The 20,069-nt window shown below is 40.7% G+C and overlaps 2 protein-coding genes across 7 annotated transcripts; one reads left to right on the top strand and one right to left on the bottom strand.

The window, feature by feature from the left end:
• Window positions 1–4,777: 4,777 nt before the first annotated feature.
• Window positions 4,778–13,971, bottom strand: ncoa5 (nuclear receptor coactivator 5). 6 transcript variants are annotated; one of them, XM_077013944.1, is made up of 11 exons: window positions 13,851–13,970; window positions 11,908–12,172; window positions 11,581–11,688; window positions 10,712–10,766; window positions 9,340–9,543; window positions 7,607–7,719; window positions 7,365–7,494; window positions 6,970–7,169; window positions 6,500–6,704; window positions 6,316–6,407; window positions 4,778–5,837 (listed from the first exon to the last, which is right to left on the bottom strand). In XM_077013944.1, exons 2-11 carry the CDS (start codon window positions 12,068–12,070, stop codon window positions 5,092–5,094), a joined length of 2,016 nt encoding a protein of 671 aa, XP_076870059.1. In that variant the 5' UTR covers window positions 12,071–12,172; window positions 13,851–13,970; the 3' UTR covers window positions 4,778–5,091. The 6 variants fall into 6 exon arrangements, with proteins under 6 accessions (XP_076870059.1, XP_076870060.1, XP_076870061.1 ...); XM_077013945.1 differs by having other exon boundaries at window positions 13,879–13,969; XM_077013946.1 differs by lacking the exon at window positions 11,908–12,172 and having other exon boundaries at window positions 13,851–13,969.
• On the top strand, window positions 13,945–19,779 carry ctsa (cathepsin A). Its single transcript, XM_077013952.1, has 15 exons — window positions 13,945–14,253; window positions 14,521–14,675; window positions 14,842–14,953; window positions 15,173–15,223; window positions 15,921–16,007; window positions 16,098–16,253; window positions 16,365–16,456; window positions 16,822–16,906; window positions 17,008–17,096; window positions 17,594–17,672; window positions 17,804–17,952; window positions 18,292–18,367; window positions 18,651–18,740; window positions 18,836–18,937; window positions 19,069–19,779. Exons 1-15 carry the CDS (start codon window positions 14,251–14,253, stop codon window positions 19,150–19,152), a joined length of 1,410 nt encoding a protein of 469 aa, XP_076870067.1. The 5' UTR covers window positions 13,945–14,250; the 3' UTR covers window positions 19,153–19,779.
• Window positions 19,780–20,069: the final 290 nt, after the last annotated feature.

Genomic DNA, 20,069 nt, shown 5'->3' with positions numbered 1-20,069 from the left:
ACAGTATATTGTTAGCAACATATAAACAAGAAAGATACCAACATGAACTTTCATGCTAAATTGAAAGTAGTTTAGAAGGAATAACAGTTATTAGTAGACAAAAGAAGTATCAAGTCCAACTCTATGCAGACTAGTGTCAGTTGTATGCAAAGTCTAATCTGAGTAGCTGAGGGAGTTCTTTGAAAACACCTTTTAGGTTGCTTATAACCAAATGGTTAAAATTATAGGCAATTAACATTTCAAAGTGCATTTTTAAATGAATTGTGCAATAGATGAAATTGGGAAATTGTGTAATCATTGCATTATTTATTTTTGTATGCATATATTTTATATATGTGGATTTTACTTTGCATCATTTCCACAGCATAAATAGCTGTCATAGCTATAGTATATTTTTGTTTGCATTCAGAGAAAATTGTTATGGTCTCTTGCACTTGTGGTAGATAGGCCTCTATCATATATATATATATATATATATATATATATATATATATATATATATATATATATATATATATATATATATATATATTTATTTATTGGAAGATAAAGGTATAGTTTATTCAAACTACAAATAACAGTATTTTCTGTTTAAATGATTATGAAAACCTCTCATAAGTTGTGAATGCTGCTAGTAGATTGAGTTGTATTGTGTGTATGTACATAGAACAAGAATAGATATTTAAAGGTATATATTCAAATAGTAGTGCGGAAAGGTAGAAAAAATACATATCAGTGCTGGTGATTATTGCATTGAAGACATCATCAACAACAAGTCAGTCCACGTTTGCGTCTAAATGGGAAGCTGAGCTGGTCCACCCGGACGGCTTCGTGACAATGTTCTGTTGACGACGTCCTTCGTGGAGTGAAGCGTGCCCGCACGTGGCTGCTTTTATTGGGGGGGGGGGGCACACTGTTCACTCTGAGCCAGCGCGTGCACTCTAGATTTGTGGCTCGAGCGTTCTGCCTGCGTAGACTGAGCCTTCACGCGCGTTCGTGAAAAAGACGGCCGAGGAAAAAAAAAAAAAGATTAATTTAACAGATGATTTCAGATTGTTTGTATTTTTTATTCCTGTTTGCATGGTGCGTGCGTGTGTGTGTGTGTATTTGTTTTCATGGTTTATATTGTGTATTGTATGTAGTGGGTAGGAGCAAACGTGAGATGCACGTGTTGCCTGTGTGCAACGTGAGACATGTACATCAGCTGGGGCACCGCGGCTGGACACGGCGTAACACAATGATTGGACGCATTTTATAGTTCCATGTTGTGCTGTATTTTGCTATTCAGACCCATGTTAATTAGATTAGGATGAAACTGTGGTATGAATGGTTATTCGGTGTCTCTTTGGCTTTGTATAACCCAACAGTGTTGGAAACACTAGATTTCAGTAGCTACACGTTATTTGTTGTATCATGAGAATGCTTTTAAAAGTGGTATGGAAATTTTATTTATAAAATTTATTTTTTAATGTTATGTGCAATATTGATTCTGATGTTCTACTGGGGATACGAGTTATGTATGTTTGTGTGTATGTATTTACATTTTTGTTGACGTCTGCTTTAAGCATGGTCCTGTTAGACCATGAAGTTCATCCGTGCTCTTTGTATGCTAGAGGAGTGTACGTCACATCTGTTCTATGGTGGCTGAGACAGAAATGCACTTTAAACAGGGTCAACATTCTTTACGGTGGCCACGGTGTCGTTCAAGTCACCTTGCCGTCTGAGTACGCGGGATCATTTCAGATCTGGCTCCCTCTAGTGGAAAATGTACTGCAGTCATGGAGACATCAGTCATTTGAGGTTATGGTGCAAGTTTTGCAGACTGGACAAAGACGTTCTCTGCAGTTACATACTACCTGATCACAATAGTTTCTATCGTATCATAAAGGATTTATGTTTTATTATTGTTTAGCATTATTCACAAACTTTTTGTTTTTATTTTCCAATCTGAAACACAGCGTTTAAGAAGTAGATAAGAAGGTATTCTGTTCCTAGCACCAAACACTGATTCAGTGTAATAACTTCCTTACTTCATCTGCATGCCCCTCCTCTCCCCATACATCACACACACAACCGCTCACACATCCCTCACCTTACAACACTGTATTCAAATGTGATTGCAGTATAAATCTGAATATTGATCAAAGACTATAAACAAGCGCTTCCACCTCTGGGCGTGGCTCTGTTAACACTAGCATTGGACAGACGGGGTGTCCACCCAGCCCCCATGCTCTCCGTTTGGACAGCAAACCGGGCTAATATGTAGCAAGTGACAAATCCAACGCTCCATCAGACATTCGCAGCAGAATACTGACCCTTCGAAAAAGATCCGTAATGGACTGGCGTTCTGTACATCGTCTCGAAGCATGACAAGCTTTAAAGGGCTCTGGGTGACAGTCTGTCCTTGGTTCTGAAGGACAGACGCTGTAAGTTTGTTTAGGTGTAGCTGGGAGCTCTCAGCTGATGAAGCGTGTCTTTCTCCATCCTTGCCCTGCAAACACTTGGTCTTTAAAAGACCAAGATCGCTAGGCTTGGTGCTCTGCATCCCCAACTTCTAGGCCAATTGTGAACTACTTACAAACAAGCACTACCAGTTGAGGATGTGTTAACTAGATTTCCGGTTCCAGATGTGAAGTCCAACCAAAGCAAAGCTAGCAGAGCCAGGGTCCAGGTTTGTTGTCAAACTCAGTGCATGCACATTATCCTGAACAAGCTGATATATCTCAATATATATTTCAATGTTTTGTGGTTCTCGGTATTGCGTTCACTCTATTTAGTTCGGATTCTTTTAACTGCCTATGTGTTATTTTTACAAGCTGTGTGGTGTAATTTATTGTGTACAAATGCTTTAGATAAATCAGTAGGCTATCTAGGGTAAATGAGTGTATTGGTTACAGGAGTCTATTTTTTTTATAGTTAGCTTAGCCAAGAAAAGAGGGTAGTTTACTTTTATTTATTGCAGAGGTAAAATATTATCAGAAGAACAGATTACCAAAGTGTATTTAAGTTGACTTGGAAATATATTTTGTATGTAGTAATCTTTTATGAATTAAAAATAAGCTTGAGGGTCCAATGAAGTCAGAAATCGCAACATATTAATTCCACAGATTTCTGCTTATGCCTTAAACAAACACTCTAATTGGCAGCTATATGTTATCTGAGCCCCAACAGACACACATGATGATATATGGTGCCGGATGGTTTAAGATGCAAAAGTGAGGAGTCATTGCTTTTTTCCTTTTTTCGTTTGATCTCAAAGCATTAAACTCTGCTGACTTCAAGGCCTAAAGACCCAGAAATAAGCTTAGTCTTGAACTTGATTTGAAAGATTTCCAATCCAGATTCATATATTTCTTATGGTAGGCTTAACTATTACAAAAGCTTTGATTTACATTAGAGTAGTTTTAATCCCTGCAGTAGCAGATTCAAAGTTAAAATTTATCTTAAAACATATCTTTATATATTTATACATATATATATATATATATATATATATATATATATATATATATATATATATATATATATATATATATATATATATATACAGTACAGGCCAAATGTTTGGATGCACCTTCTCATTCAATGTGTTTTCTTTATTTTCATAGCTATTTACAATGTAGATTCACTAAAGGCATCAAAACTATGAATGAACACATGTGGAGTTATGTACTTAAGAAAAAAAGATGAAATAACTGAAAACATGTTTTATATTCTAGTTTCTTCAAAATAGCCACCCTTTGCTCTGATTACTGCTTTGCACTCTTGGCATTCTCTCAATGAGCTTCCACTAATGAACCCTGTTAAAGCAAACCTGAAGCCCATTTCAGGTGACTACCTCTTGAAGCTTACTGAGAGAATTCCAAGAGTGTGCAATGCAGTAATCAGAGCAAAGGGTGGCTGTTTTAAGAAACTAGAATATAAAAAGTTTTCAGTTATTTCACCTTTTTTTGTTAAGTACATAACTCCACATGTGTTCATTCATAGTTTTGATGCCTTCAGTGAATCTACAATGTAAATAGTCATGAAAATAAAGAAAACACATTGAATGAGAAGGTGTGTCCAAATTTTTGGCCAAAAGATATATGATTCTATGAAATATATATGATTCTTAACTACACCAGTTAAAAAGAACCACTTTAATGCTCCCTAACGTTAATCTAATTCATTAAGAAGATACTGTATTTTTTGATAAGGACCTAACATGAGCAGACCAAGTCGATCAAGCTTGTTTTTGATTCATGAGTAATGCGCAAAACATTTTGTGTGAATGTTGGAAAGAGGATGGGTGTAGGCAAAAAAAAAAAAAAAAGATTTTCAAATATTAAACATGAATGTTAGATGTTTATTATTTTCTTGGTATAGACCAACTATCACACTGTTTCACTGTGTTCATCATTTGTGTGCGCGTGCATGTGCGTGTGCGTGTGTGTGCATGCGTGTGCAGATGTATATATGCACCAAAATCATTAGGGACCATGGGCTAGGGTGGGAATGGGTTCTGTATATAGATATGGCTAGTGTTGAAGTGTTTATTTTTTGTGTCAGTGTAACTTCAATATTTTAAAGAGATAAATATTACCTATTGTGTTTCATGGTACAAAAGAAAAAAAATGTAGTTTTACATTTCAAATGCTTTATCTATATGGCTTCTGGCAAATTTCCATTCCATTTTATAGATTCGTCAGCACAAAATGCAATAAACTAATACCATTTTATTACTGATGTGTACAAAGTCTTTATTTCAGTTTATGTACTCTCAATGTAAACAAAGAGAAAAGGTCACAAAACTCATTTATTGAATTACAACATGATATGTACAAGTGAGTCTTATATAAAACGAGATGAGGTAAATATTCAAATCAATCTCATGAGATCAGACTTCCCCATTCTGCATGAAGGATTGACATCTATTACATTCCTACTTGGTACCACTGAAAACTGAAAGTCACCAATTTTTGTACATATCGGGGGAGGAAAAAAAAACAAAGTCTGTCATCACATTACTAAATAAGGAATAGAACATAACATTTAGAGTGGAAAAGCCATCGTCAAGAACTAAATCTGTAATCAGAAGTTTGTGCGTGGGTCTCAATAATGACGGGAATAGTGGGACACTGGTGGCGGCCCTTGGCCCATTCCTTGCACTAATCCCTGTCCAATTCCTTGGCCCAAGCTTTGCCCCATGCCCTGGCCCAAGCTTTGCCCAATTCCCTGGCCCAAGCTTTGCCCCATGCCCTGGCCCAAGCTTTGCCCCATGCCCTGGCCCAAGCTTTGCCCCATGCCCTGGCCAGGTCTGGGTGCTACTGCAGCATTTCCAGCATTCACCAGGTGGTTAATCGTGGGCCCACTCTGAATAAGCGTATCGAGGGCTTTCTGCACGCTGGGGTTGTCGAAGTTAATCCCAGTCCCTGTGCTCACAGCAGGCCTCTGGAGGTTCTGTGGAGCCGCCATGCGTCCGGCGGGGGGCCTCATGCCCAGTCGAGGACTCAGCATGCCCTGGGGCTGAGCTGGAGCCAGCGCGGGCATCGCTGCACTGGCGATGGAGGAAGACAGTCCCGTGCTCTGTTGGCCCAAGGTGGAGCCATAGCCCTGGGACTGGGGGGCTGCGGCGGGGCTGGGAGCCGCAGAAGTGCCCGAGCCACTGTTAAAGAGACTAAGGATTTTGGCCTGCAGTTCTTGCTGTTGGCTGGTGGTGGGGGTTGCAGCGGGGGGTAGGTGGGAGGAGTGGATGGGGTGTGTGGAGAGGGAGGGGTGCGTCTGGTGGGGGGCGGGGGGGAGAGCCTGGCTGGGCGGCTGGGGCTCATGGGTGACTTGGACAGCAGATGGATGGGAGCCTGCAGAGAAACAGTACAAGAGCAACGGAAGAGTTTTAACAGTTATCTGGTTTTGGGGAACTGATTTTGGAGATAAATGTTTTCATTTTGCCAAATGTAGACTCATTGCCATGTTTGTTAAGACTGAGCCACTACAAAACATTTGGAGTACACTGGCCAAAAGCAACTAAATCCACTGGAGAAAGAGCAACTACGTCATTGAATCCGTAACCCTCGAAAGACATGATCAATACACTGCAACAAAGCAAATCTTATGCAGAGTTTAAACTACATGTATTTACACAAGGGTAACATCAGCTTACAGAAACATTTCTAGTGGTCCAAAGGAGAGAGCAAAATGTTTGGGGGTTTTTCCCGCCAAATGCTACAAAATGTCACAAATGCTAGGTAAGTATAAATAAACAGCAGAACGTTACAGACAATGCACTACAATAGACTTGTAATAACTGGACCCACAAGGCCTTCTGCTGAAGCTTACCCAGGTGAGATTCAGCGCCACCTTGGACCAGACGATCACGTTTGTCCTGCAGATAGTTAATGAGCCCTGTCAATTCATCAGGAGTCAGGAACCTTAGATCAAAAATAAACAAATAAAAAAAAAATCCAATCAAACAATTATCTACAGGTTCTTACAAATATTTTCCACATTTTTGTGAACACACCTGCCCTCAGACAGCAATGTGATGGCAGTCAGTAGTGACACTGGATGGCCGTCCCTCTCGTGCTCCCTCATCAGCACATCGTCTGCCATCTTGGCGGCTTTCCTGGCGATCTCGTCCCGCTCCCTGGCACGGTTCTCCATTTTGAAGGAGTCATAGTTGTGGGCCACCAAGACCATGGCGTCCTGCATGGGCATGTTCCTGTGTTCTGGGATACAACAACAAAAAGGGGGTTCGTAAGTTTCCGAACTTTTCAGAAAGGCTAAAAAACCCAGAAAGTGGCTCAAAGATGTCCGTATTTTCAGACTTATTTAATTGACATCCTCCCTGAAGGCTCCACAAGCCTGGCTCTGAATTTGCAAACAGTAAAACCCATTATCTTAACGACTCCTGGAATGAATCTACCATTAGCTTAATGACTTCTAGACAAATGAACAGCTATTACGGGTCATGGAGCGGCGAGGATCTCGTACCCTGCGGCGTGCCAAAGAGGATGTTCACTGTGCAGGAGCGATGCACTTGGTGCTGCTGGGTGATGATGATGGCAAAGGGGGTGCGAGCCCGGCTCACGTCCTCCAGAGCCTGGGTCAGGGAGACCTCCGTGTTGAGGAAGATCAGGTCCACAACCATGCCCAGATCTCGCACCTTCCGGCCCACCGTTTCCGCGTATTCCCTTCGCATGGTGAGAAGAGGGACACGTTAACATAATGCGTCGTCAAGCATGGTTTTCTTCAGCAGCTCTTCCTGGTTTTGGAGGTTATGACCATAAGTTTATTGATGCCCGCTTAAACTGAGGAGTCCACCGTCCAACGCTACCAAGTTACTAAAACGAGAGCCGTTTTGTACATTATCAAATCAAGGCACCTACTTCTGCTGCTTGTTGACTACGATAACGGAGCAGTCCACAGGCCTCTCGGCGTCGTAGCGTCTCTGCAGCTCTTCGTAGTACTGCCGATACAGCTCGTTTCTCCGTCGCTCCTCGGGACGGACACGCTCCTCTACACACCCACACGGACAAGAGGCATTAAGATGCGCTCATCAAGGCCCCTTTTGGACCCACAGGGCCTAATTCTCTACTAGTGAGAGGGGCAGTTGAAGGAGCAGGCCAACCTTCTGCTTCTCTCCGTCCATTCCAGGGCTCCCTGTAGCGGTCCGCATATGGATCTTCCTTCTTGCGGTAGGGATCATACTCACCACGGTAAAATCGGTCATAACCTTCATCTCTGCAACAGCAAAAAAATAAATAAAAAGAATAATAAAGTACGATAATGTTACCTGTGATCAGATTGCCAGATTGCAGACCCACTGCTAATGGGTTCGTATAATATTCAGGGTATCTGCACATTTTTTAATCTCAAATTCAATGACTTTTAAGACCTTTTTAATATCTCTCACAAGAAAAAATAATACTATTACTGGCAGGGTTCATACACTTTTTTGACAATCAATTTCCATGACTTTTCCATGACTTTTCCATGACTTTGAGGCAAATTTTAATGACTATACATTCTCTAAACATATGGGTAGACATGAAAAATAAGAAAAAATCCAGGCCAAAATTCCACAGTATATCATAAATTAATTACAAGCCACGTGATTTAATTGAAAAATAAACATTTACCGTATTTTCAATATCAATATAAACCGGAGTTACGACCTACTTTTTTTTTTATTTCGCGCGTGCACGGAGGAGCAGTGGCAGCACAGTGGAGTGTTGTGGAGTGTTGTGTACGATAAGCTGAGGCAGCACAGGCTCCACTGCAGCCCATCTCGGCAACACGATCGCTCTTTCTTGCGTTGTACGCACGAGGACATCGTTAGTTTTTTTTCTATAGCCTACTGTGTTTACGATCAAAACGTATCTAAATCTAGGGTCGCGCTTAACGACGAAAACTGCTTTATGACGGACTTTTCAGTTTCTAACCCCATCGTTAACCGTGCACATTTTGCACGCCCCGTGTCCTTGTCTTTCACAAGCCATAGCTTGTATTTGTCCAACTGAAGCAGTCATTGTTTAATCGGCATTTACCAGCATTACGCTGATTTACATCAAAGTACAATCTACAGCTCCGCTTGGAGTCCGACACTAACGCAGTGAACTAATGTGTGAAGTTACGTTAGCGGTCCGCACAATGAAAAAAAATGGCTATATTATATTTATAAATTTTTTCTTCCGGTTATCAGAACAACATACATTTATTGTGTCAAGCAAATTTCCATGACTTTTCCAAAACATTTGAGTATTTTTTATTTTTCCAAAACTTATCCAGGCCTGGAAATTGCTATTTTCAAATTCCATAACTTTTCCAGGTTTTTCATGACCGTACGAACCCTGTACTGGGGATGCAGGTGTGTTCCACATCGTTGACCGGGGGGGGGTGGGGGGGGGGGGCGTCGTCGAACGAAAATTGTTGACCGGGGAACGGAGGCCGTGTACTCCAGAGCTAAGAATCTAGTGCTAGGACCCTGGACCGGTTATTTTCTGCATGATCCTAGCGCTAGATTCGGCAAAGTTCACATCGCGCCATCTACCATGCAGAGTATACGGCTGTTGCGGAAATTATAATATACATATCGTCGATAAAATAAAACAGAACAACTGAGCAACGCACACTTATAATAATTTAATGCCTCCCCTCATAAAATTCCAGACATTTTAAGACATTTTTAGGCCTTGAATATGGAAAACTAAATTTAAGACATTTTAAGACTTTTTAAGGACCCGCGGGTACCCTGAATATGCATCAGCTTTTTCGGTGAAGCCTCAAGCACGTATAATGTAGGAACAGGAGTACCGCAAAAGGAAACGACTGTCCACGTGAAAGGGAGGCACTGTCACCCACCTGTAAGGAGCCTCTCGAGGATCCTTCTCTCGACCCTCTGAGGTCCTGTAGCGACCGTCCTCTTGATCGCGAGGCGGCCCAGCACGTGGTTCTCGAGGGTGCTCTCTGATCTCTCTGCCATCCCGGTGTTCGCGGGCATCTCGGCCGTGTATTGGGGATCGGGAGCGAGGACGGGGCTCTCTGCCGTCCCCATAAGCAGGCGGCCTGGATGGGCAAATAACGATTAGTACAGAAGGCAAAGGAACTGGGAAATGCCATGAACTTGGTTCAGGTCAATAAAACGCGAGATGGTGTATTCTTTAATGTTATTCAAAAGCTACACGGAAATTGGGGACTTTATACTCACAGATGATTTAAATTGATGTTCACAGGCAATTTATGCAATACATACATTTTATGGACGGAACAGAGTGCCAGAAACAATTACTGCAAAGATGATCTCATGACGTAGAAAATGAAACAACTTCAGTGAAAATATGAGTTGATATTGTCATTGAGGAACGAGGAAGAATCACGAGGTGAAAGTTGTAATATTTAACCTAATGGATCCAAAATGATGTCCAATAATAAAAAAAAGCATTTCCTTCCAGAAATTAGAGATTTTTTCCCCTTACTGATGAAAATCATTTCAAATAAGAACATGTTGTTTCTGATGTTACGGTTCAAAATGTTCAATCAATTTAGATTCAGAAGCGCATTTGCATGCTGAATACGACAACTGATGAATCCACTGAACACGAAACGTGCCACCATTCCTCTAAAGACATATCGCGCGACTGACAGACCGTGAAGAAGCAGACGATACAAAAGATAAATTATTAGCGATGAATTCATTTTATTTCACGTGAACGCCAGCAGCAGGCCTAATGTTACGCAATCTGTTACGCAGTTTGTCCAAATGTATCTAAAACTCAGACCACATCCCACCCTCGCAAGGCTGTTACTGATTACTGACATCAGACCTGGAGAAAAGAATAAGTGTGCTTTATTTTTCGTTTTATACTGGCCATAGCCTCAGACGAATATTTTGACGCAAGAATTCACGAAAATACGCAGTTACTGTAAATTTAACAGCCATTTGTGTGTACAGCGTAAACTCTCGACAGAATGAGTAACACACTGTTAAGAGACAAGAACACCAAGGGAAGTAGACTCAAATTGCCCTTTCAACTTTATTTCAGCAAGTTCTGAAACAACTAAAAACACATTTTGAAAATGAAGTCCGTGAATATGAACCAATTTCGTGTTGCCTGTCATTTTTGCAGCTTGGTCCAAAAAAGGTGCCTTAAGATATATTAAAAATAAAATAAATAAAATAGATGTTACCAATGCTTTCACAAAATCCTCACTCATACTCCCAACAATACATTACCTGCGTGGAGGACTTGACCTGGCTTTCTGTCGTCTCTCCGCTGCCATATTTACATCTGAAAATAGACCAATCCAAAGATTCAACAAAACCACTATAAAAGAAAAGAAAGAAAAACGGACTCTCAAGAGTCTTTTCATTAAAGGGAAAATCCAACAGCTTCTTCTTCTAACGCATTTTGAAAAATTTAGATGAGAAATAATTGAGTTTCTGGAAAACTATGACTATTTGTTCTTGGACAAATGAGCCCTCTCCCATACCACATCTAGGCACTTATTTTGGTACTGCATAAAACAGTGAAGACCATTTTCTCTAGATGTGCTATCTGACACACCTCTCCCACTAAATTAATTCATACCTTAGTAACTGAGGGAAAACAACAGGCAGGACATGAATGATACTGACGTTCAGCAGCTAACTAACTTCACATTGAAACTTACTGAATAATTATAAAGAAGTCATTTGAAATTCAGAAACTAACATGATAAAATACCCTCTAACACTAAGCAATGATTCTGCATGTTAAGCCACCTGATTCATAAATGAACACTTGGCACAAGATTGTTGAGGCCAGTGTTCCTCTGAGGAAAGAGTGGAAACTTATAAATGCCTGAAAGCTGAACAAAACATTACATTTATCTCCAACCATACGCAAAAGTAACAAACCATCAGTGTGCTTTTCAATTGTAAGAGGTATCCGTTTTGGTATTATCAAATGTCTACGCCATGCACCTGTGCTCATGAATAAGATCATATATATGCTCTACCAGTTAGCTTAACAGTTAGCTAAAGAGTTAGCTAAATTACATATTACATGTGCAGTATGCGTTGAGGGAAATGAGGCATGTGTCTAGACACTAACCAGGCCTTACCTAGTTTATAACCTCTATAAATTCGACCATTATGTCCTGCTTTAGCCGCCTCTGCGTCCTCCGATCGTTCAAACTGTACAAATCCATACCCGCGAAACAGGGACAAGGCTGCAAAAGGGAACAGTTTTATGCACGAAAAACATGGACTTTTGTCCCAAAACCGCTCCTCATTCACACAAACTGCAACACCACTCAGATTTCACAGCCAAACTACTTTCAGTTCTTAACTGACGTTTGAAGTCACTAATGTTCATTTTAGATGCCCCAGTGTCAATCAAGTACCAAATTCCCCTATTCCTTAAGACTTGGCGTACATTGACTACTAACCCTGTATCTTCCCATATGGCCTGAACAGATCCTCCATATCCTTCTTAGCCATATGTGCGGTGGGCAAATTCCCGACAAAAATCCTTCTCTCCAGGTCGCGAGGGTCATTGCTGTTGGTGCCATAAGAAGGCGGAGATCCACTTCGACTTCTTCTGTGCGTCATGACGATATTAGTTTCTGCTCCTAGCGCCTGCTTGCTCACTTGCAGGTGGTTTTATACAAAATTTTGGACTTTCTTTTAAAGATTTTATTTTTCCCGTAGGTCCTGAAGATGTCAGGGCATCAACACAGAGGAAGAAAAGAGAAATTCCACAGATTTAAAATGCCTGGGAAAATAAAATACACTGAAGTATTTTTGCAACATTTGGGGAGAAAATAAATATCTCTGCACTGCTGAAGGATCGATGAGAATGAAAATGAGAAACTATTTCTAGTAGGCCTTCTGCATTTACAAACTCACGCAGATAGATGCTTAAATAAGCACATCTCTATTAATAGCCTACTACTACTAAGTTTTAATTTGTGTCAGACTTGGTGTCTATCCCGAAATAACTCCGGTTTTATTGGAAAACGGCTGCTGAAAGGCTCAGGGTGCAAACATGCAGCGTGTTTTGAGAAACGTCAGACGACTCGTGCATTTGTCAATACCAAACCATGCCTTGTCCTGAACAGGCACTCATGGTCAGTGTCTCCACAAAAATATAGAGTACCAGAATAAATATGAATGCAAGATCATTGCCAGTGACGGGACAACCTGAAAACAGGCATCATCCAAAATTTTATCCAAAATGTGGCAATGATGGGGGAAATATGAAAATGCTCCCCAAATGTTCCAAGTGATGCACTTCTCGTTATGAAACCTTGAGCTGTTGATGCGAAAGACAGCTTCATTAAAGAATGAAACTAGAAATTAAAGGTAACAACCTTGAAAGAAAAGAAAATTGGTTACCAGTTACAAGCCCACGACGCTCCAATAACAGGCAACACACTCAGAGACGCGTTTAAAAGCAATAAATATAAAAGAAAATTAAAAGTGACTGGCCAGTCATTAATCTCACTGATGCATTATATTAATCTCACTGATGCATTATATAACCAGTAGCGACACAAATGTTATAAGTAACATGTTTAATACATTGTACTCAATGGAATCCATTTAGGGTTCGTACAGGAAACCGCCTCAGTATTATTCAAATGTTGATTTAAAGATTGTGTTTAATAATATGGTATTATTTTGATGACGGATTATTTGAGCTTTTTCGTTGATGTGGGAGGCACTGTTTATGATTGTTAATATAAATTTATTTAAGAAAGTAATAGATGCATAATAAGATCCCAGAATTAAACAGCGACGGCGGCTTCGTTGGCGATGAAAGTGATGGCGCTGCTGCTCCAACGTTACCGCTCACACCGACACACAACCAACGTTTGACAGAGTTCGGCCATTTTGCGAAAAGCACTGCCGGCTGTCCGTTGAAAACAACTCAATAAAAGGCTACATAACACTACAAAACACCCCACGACCCTGAAGACTCCCTCGCAACAGATCTTATGTGCAGGCCGCCAGTGGCGACGACAGGCGGAAACACGGCGGGCTAAACGAACACGGACCGGCGACTTCAACCGAGCGGCCAGGCGCCATGTTGTCCTGGTGGTCTAAATACAACTTTGATGTTATTGCGAGAACGCGTCCGCCAGCCAGCTCGTTGTTTTCCCGCTCGTTATTTTCCCGCTCGTTGTTCAACCTCGAGTTTTTCACGAGCGCTACGGCGCGCGACCTTAACTATGATTTGGGTTTAAATACACTTAGCTCGCAGGCTAATTCAGCGTTAGCCCCTTTAGCCAACTAGCTAAAGCGCGGCTGTCTAATAAAAAAGATCGGGGGGAGTTGAATTACGCGTTTTAAACTCGCCGCTTTGTAATGGCCAAGACACTATTATTACCTTTATCGTGAATAGTTTGTTTGCTGACCTATGAGATCCCACGTTGTCGTAACTCGGGACTTGACGACGTGAAGCTCGAGCTGCGCAAACGAAAGCAGAAGTTCACCGACTTAGCGAGGCCTTGTAGACGGAAGTAGCTCCCCAGCACAGAAAAAGTCCTAACCAGTATTCTCGTTTTCTCATTATTGAATTATTATTTAAGTCACATAACCATTACAAATGCATTATATGTATCAATTTGTATTTATAAATAAATATACAATATGTTAAGTAAAAAATCGTTACTTTTATTTTGAATTAGGAAGGTTGTTTTAGCAATGTGACCTGATCACGGGAATCGTGTCACGTGACTTTGTGGGTTACTTATGCATGATTTTTCTAGTGCTGTTAAAGAGACGCGATGGTAAGAAATCTTCTGTCCCCAACTACATGTTAGCGTTATGTCCCACAATGTGACCCGCCTGGGCGTTTATACTTTCATTATTTCCTTTATTTGTTTAAATCATAATGGTCTGTAGCTAACCAGCTAGTTGAAAACATCGAGTAATCCAGCTACCGGTGTTCCTAACATATTCTTGCAAAACATTGTAGTTGTTTGTTTTTCTTCCTGTGAGCATGTGTTTACTTTTCTCTCTGACCACTAACACCAAGGTATTCCTCCATGTCACAGATTCGTGTACTGGTGGTTTGTTTGCTGGTAGTGGGAGGTTTGGGAGCCCCAGATGCAGATGAGATCAAATATCTTCCTGGTCTTGCCAAGCAGCCCAGCTTCAAACAGTACTCTGGATATCTGAACGTGGCAGAGAACAAGCACCTCCACTACTGGTGGGTTTATGTTGGCTTGCAGCCTTTGAGATGTTTCAGAGGTTCTTTGTCCATATATGTATTTTGGAAGTCAGAATTTCATATTGCACCTCATCATAAATGAGCAATGTGGAGAGTGTTTGTCCTTTATTATAGTTGTAAACATGCTGCTGTTAACATTGTTTAGGTTTGTGGAGTCCCAGAATGACCCAAAGAACAACCCGGTGGTTTTGTGGTTGAATGGGGGCCCAGGGTGCAGTTCCTTGGATGGCTTGCTTACAGAACATGGGCCTTTTCTGGTGAGAACATGAATAGCTTCCTGGTTTATCGTTCCTTCTCTGTTTCATTTCATTTGGGGAACCGTGTAATGATAACTCAAATCACAAATGCTGTTAAACTTCTCAAAGAGATGTTCAAAGTAACTTCCTTAAATGCAGATGTTTTATTTCCAGGAGTTGCACATAATGTTTTGTCTCAAATTACCCAGTTAGTCTAGATGGTCATCTTTTCTTTTACAGATCCAAGATGATGGCTCTTCTTTAAACTACAATCCTTATTCTTGGAATAAGGTATAAAAGCATTTTATTCAGCATTTTTTATGTACGTCATTAGCAGAGCAAATGGGGTATTTTGTTTTAGACTTCCACCCTTACTCACATGTAATACAAATGTTTTATTTCTTTATGGACTATGAATGAATGAACGTTCGATTTATATAGCGCCTTTTCCAGATTCCCAAGGCGCTTTACAATTTAACACAGGTACAAGTCACAGACAATCAATCACACACACACCGGCGAGAAGCGGCAGCCAATTGCGCACAGCGTACTCTCTACCGGAAGCCACAGCCCCCTGGGGGACTGAATGGGGTGCAGGAAGGGGAGAGAGGACAGACCCTAGTGGCAAAGCACCATCCACCACTGGGCATACAAGCACACGCACGCACGCAGACACAGACACTACTTTTTATTGAACATAGAGACACAGACACACACTCAGGGAGATTTTTTATTTTTTTTTTGACTGCCAATTTACCTAACCTCCATGTTTTTGGACTGTGGGAGGAAACCGGAGATCCCGGAGGAAACCCACGCAAACACAGGGAGAACATGGAAACTCCACTCAGATAGGGACTTGAACCCAAGACCCCAGTGCTGAGAGGCAAACGTGCTAACCACCAAGCCACTGCGTTGCCCATGACTACATGGGGAAATTAATTTAATATTCAGTTATGTAAGTTTACTTGACCAAGTGAGTTATTTTCAGATTGCCAACATGCTGTACCTGGAGTCGCCAGCAGGGGTCGGGTTTTCCTACTCAGATGACAAGAAATATAGCACAAACGATACAGAGGTGTGTTGTGTTCACACTTGAATCTTATTACTTTATTTTGTGTGTCTGTGCGTTTTATAGGCAGTGTTATTTACCAAATTTGTCCTGTAGGTATCAATGAACAACTACTTGGCCCTGAAAGAATTCTTCAAGCTCTTCCCAGAGTACAGTAAGAATGAGTTTTATCTCACTGGAGAGAGCTATGGAGGTATTTACATCCCTACATTGGCTGAGCGAGTTATGGAAGACAGCAGCATCAATCTTCAGGTTAGAGGTTTAGTGGATACAAATTTAAGAATTGTTTTTTTTTTTTGGTATTTTTCCTAAACCTACAGGTTTTAACATGTGATGTTACTTTTGTGTGTCTGTCCCATTTAGGGTATAGCTGTTGGGAATGGCATGTCAAGCTATGAGCTGAATGACAATTCTCTGGTCTATTTTGCATATTACCACGGACTGCTTGGAGCAAGGTATTTTTCCTAAGCGTTAGTATTTAACAGAAATTGGTGCAATAATTAGTGTTCAATAATCCAAGATTGAGCACAAATACCCAAGATCATTTTACAAATGGAGTTCCTCTGGACTCGAGCGTGATTGTTTTGCAATATTTTAAGTGGTATATTTCTATATATTGCATGTTAAGACTTCTCATTAACGTCCATTCAAATGCTATTTCACAAGACTGAACACAGTATCTGATTGGGAACTCACTCCTAGGCTACTTTGCTAGCTGTAGGAAAAGGCATTTTCTCAATGATACATTTTCTTGGTCCTTGAATATTACCATCAAGCTGTTTCAAAGAGAAGGCAGTAATGTCTCATTTTATATTTTCAGTTTATGGACCGATCTGCAGAATTCTTGCTGCAAAGATTCAAAATGTAACTTTTATAATAGTCCTGATCCAGAATGCTCATACAACGTAAGTATTTCTCTCCCTGTTGCCTCTGAAAATCTTTCCAATGTAACTGATTTAATGGAGCAGTCATTGCTTGATGGACCATTATGTGTGTTTCGTTTTAGGTAGGACTGGTGGATAATATTGTCTACAAATCTGGACTGAACATGTATAACCTGTATGCTCCATGTCCTGGGGGGGTTCCTGCACCAAGGTGAGGATCTCTCCTCCTTCGGTCAAGGTCTTCTCACAGAAATTAACTGTTGGGGTTAACAACCAAGGTGCTTGTGTTTTCATGGGATGGATTTGAAGTTAATTGAACATGGACATATTTATCAATAAAATCAAAATGCTTATTTCATGATTATTTTAATAATGAACAAATTATCATATTGCGTCTCATACAAGCTGTGTGTTACTGTCACTGATGGACAAATATTAGAAATGATTAGATCCAAATCATTGTTTTGTAACCCTGTTAAAAGTTCCAAGGTGATAACACTAAGACAAGTACCACAGTTGTCAAACTCGCTTGTACTTGGACAGCATAGATCATGGGTACATGTTGTAGTAAGATTATAACAAATTCCTTAATTCCCCAAAAGCTGCCGAGTTATTCTAGGAATGTAAACAGTTAAAAATGTATTTTAAAATTCCATATTTTAGATCATAATGTAGGCAATTTCTCCCCCTTTTCTGACCTGTCTTTAGCATTGAAAATGACCAGTTGGTGCTCCGTGACCTGGGCAATAACTTCATCAACCACAGGTTTTCTACTTCATGGAACCAGGTGCATAGTAACTCACAGATCACTACAGTATAGTTTGACATTCCTAACTTAGGATTTTGCTAGGCTTGGTTGTTTATTTGGTGTGCATCTTGAGACTACTGACCAATCACTGACGATGGACTCTTTGCCAGAAACTGCGAGCAACGGCCTCTGCATTCAAATCGGTGAAACTTGACCCTCCGTGCACAAACTCTACACCATCTAACCTGTACCTGAACAACCCCTATGTCAAAGCTGCTCTTCACATCTCCCCCAATGCACTCGCCTGGGAGATATGCAGGTGGGTACCACGGTTCTCCATTTTGGTCCAGAATTTAAAGAGTATATATATTAAACATCTTGTGTGTCATATCCCAGACAGCATTTTCTTGTAGAAAATTTTCATGTAAAATATATTTTACATCACTTTAATCACTTTTAACCAAAACCCTTAAGTTTTACAGAAGATAAACTATTCCACTGAAGGCCAAAGGGTTCACCTAGGTCTACATTACTGATCACAATTTTTTAAAAGTAACCTGAATTATTAAAAGAGACTTGAGCTGTGCCAAGAGTTTCACCAAAAGTCTGATATTTTGGAGGCAAAGATCATTAATCTCTGATCTCACTTGGTTTACAGTGGCGAGGTGAACCTTAACTACAATCGTCTCTATATGGATGTGACGAAACAGTACCTCAAGCTGCTAGGAGCACTGGTGAGTGGACGACCTCCGCAGAAACATCTCCTGTAATGTCTCCAAGATGTGCTCTTCAATTAAGTCTAGATGGCACCACAAAAGGGTTTTAGGTGGGAGTCATGTTTAATGTCTGATGTTAAAAGATATAACTTGGCACACGAGAACTTCAGCTTCAATCTTGTAGACCCCATACAAGACCAGTTATGTATTGATGAATGACTCCGATGATGTTGCTATGTGAAGACCAAATCATTTATCACATTCCTCGTGTAACGTCTAAACAAATTCCTGAACTTGCCAGAAATACCGAATCTTGGTGTACAACGGAGACGTGGATATGGCGTGCAATTTCCTGGGAGACGAGTGGTTTGTTGAATCCCTTCAGCAACAGGTAAGCGTTTTGATTCCATTTCTTTTCCATTTCTTGTCCTTCTCCGTTCCGCCATCGCTCCGCCAGGCTGGTGACTGTGAGCTGGTCTCCTTCAGGTCCAGGTGAAGCGCAGGACGTGGCTCTACTTCAATGGCGAGAGTCAACAGGTGGGCGGGTTTGTCAAGGAGTTCTCAAACCTAGCTTTCCTGACCATCAAGGTAAGCCTGGCACCTCTGCACTGAGCTTAGACCCAACAGTTGTGTCAGCTGAAGTTTACTTAATTGAGCTTCTTTTATTTTAGTGTTTGTTTCTGTGATATATTTTGAGGTTTCTTGTTCTTGCTCTGCAGGGTTCTGGTCACATGGTTCCCACCGATAAACCCATGGCTTCCTACGCCATGTTCAGCCGTTTCCTCACCAAACAGCCTTATTAACGCGTGAACGGGGGGGGGTCTGCTGCTGTCGCTTTCGCACTTGCACTGATTCACTGTGAGAAGAACTTGAACTTCACCGAGCACATATTCCTGTCCCTACCTGTCTGTCCTAGAATCATCAGTCTCGTTAAATGCTCAGCTGTGTTTGGGATGCCTGCTCTCTTCTTCCTTTGTGTTCTGGTATTTTTTTTCTTTTTCGTTTTGTTTCTATTTGGTATCCACTCTGAATGTAATGCCATAGAATGATGCTGCGAATGCTGACCAAGTTATGCTAAGACTAGATACTCAGTTTCATCACCGGCATTCATCAGATGTAATCTGGATTAACCAAGTCTGACATTAACATGGTTTATTTGTCTGTTGAATAGAAAATGGTATGTGTTTCTGTACAGCTTCACCTAGCTGATGCCTTTAATTTTAAATAGTTGCAAAAATGATCCTGTCTATTAGAGTAACACATGACCAAAAGGACCGCAAGAAGGAAAGGAAATGGGGTCGCTGCGCTGAAAATCTTACTTTCTTGTGGGTGGATCGTTGCTCAGGGTTCCCTAAACGTGTTGAATTCCACTGTCTGTGTTCATAATTGTTGTTTGATTTTTATATTAAAAATTTCCCTGATTATTGGAATGGGGTTTTCGTCAGTTTGTTCTTGTTGTTTATACACAATCTTTTGAGATTTGCATTGAATTTGGATCACTGGGAGCTTAGACGCCACAGTGTTTAAGTTTTTATTGATTTTAACTTTCGCTAAATATCAGACAATTAACAATGTGGAAGGTTTCAGTGGAAGGTTTAACGTCTGTAGAGTCAGTCATCATAAGCACAAGTTAAAATTTTCATGACAGAAAAGTATATGTACATTACTGGGTATCCTTAGATCAGTTGGGTCAAACCTTCAATAAATTGTGTATGTGCTA

The sequence above is a fragment of the Brachyhypopomus gauderio genome, chromosome 8 (genome assembly GCF_052324685.1).
Source record: "Brachyhypopomus gauderio isolate BG-103 chromosome 8, BGAUD_0.2, whole genome shotgun sequence".
NCBI classification, from domain to species: Eukaryota; Metazoa; Chordata; class Actinopteri; order Gymnotiformes; family Hypopomidae; genus Brachyhypopomus; species Brachyhypopomus gauderio.
Note: the sequence above shows the minus strand (reverse complement) of the source record. Positions and strands in the feature narration are given on the sequence as shown.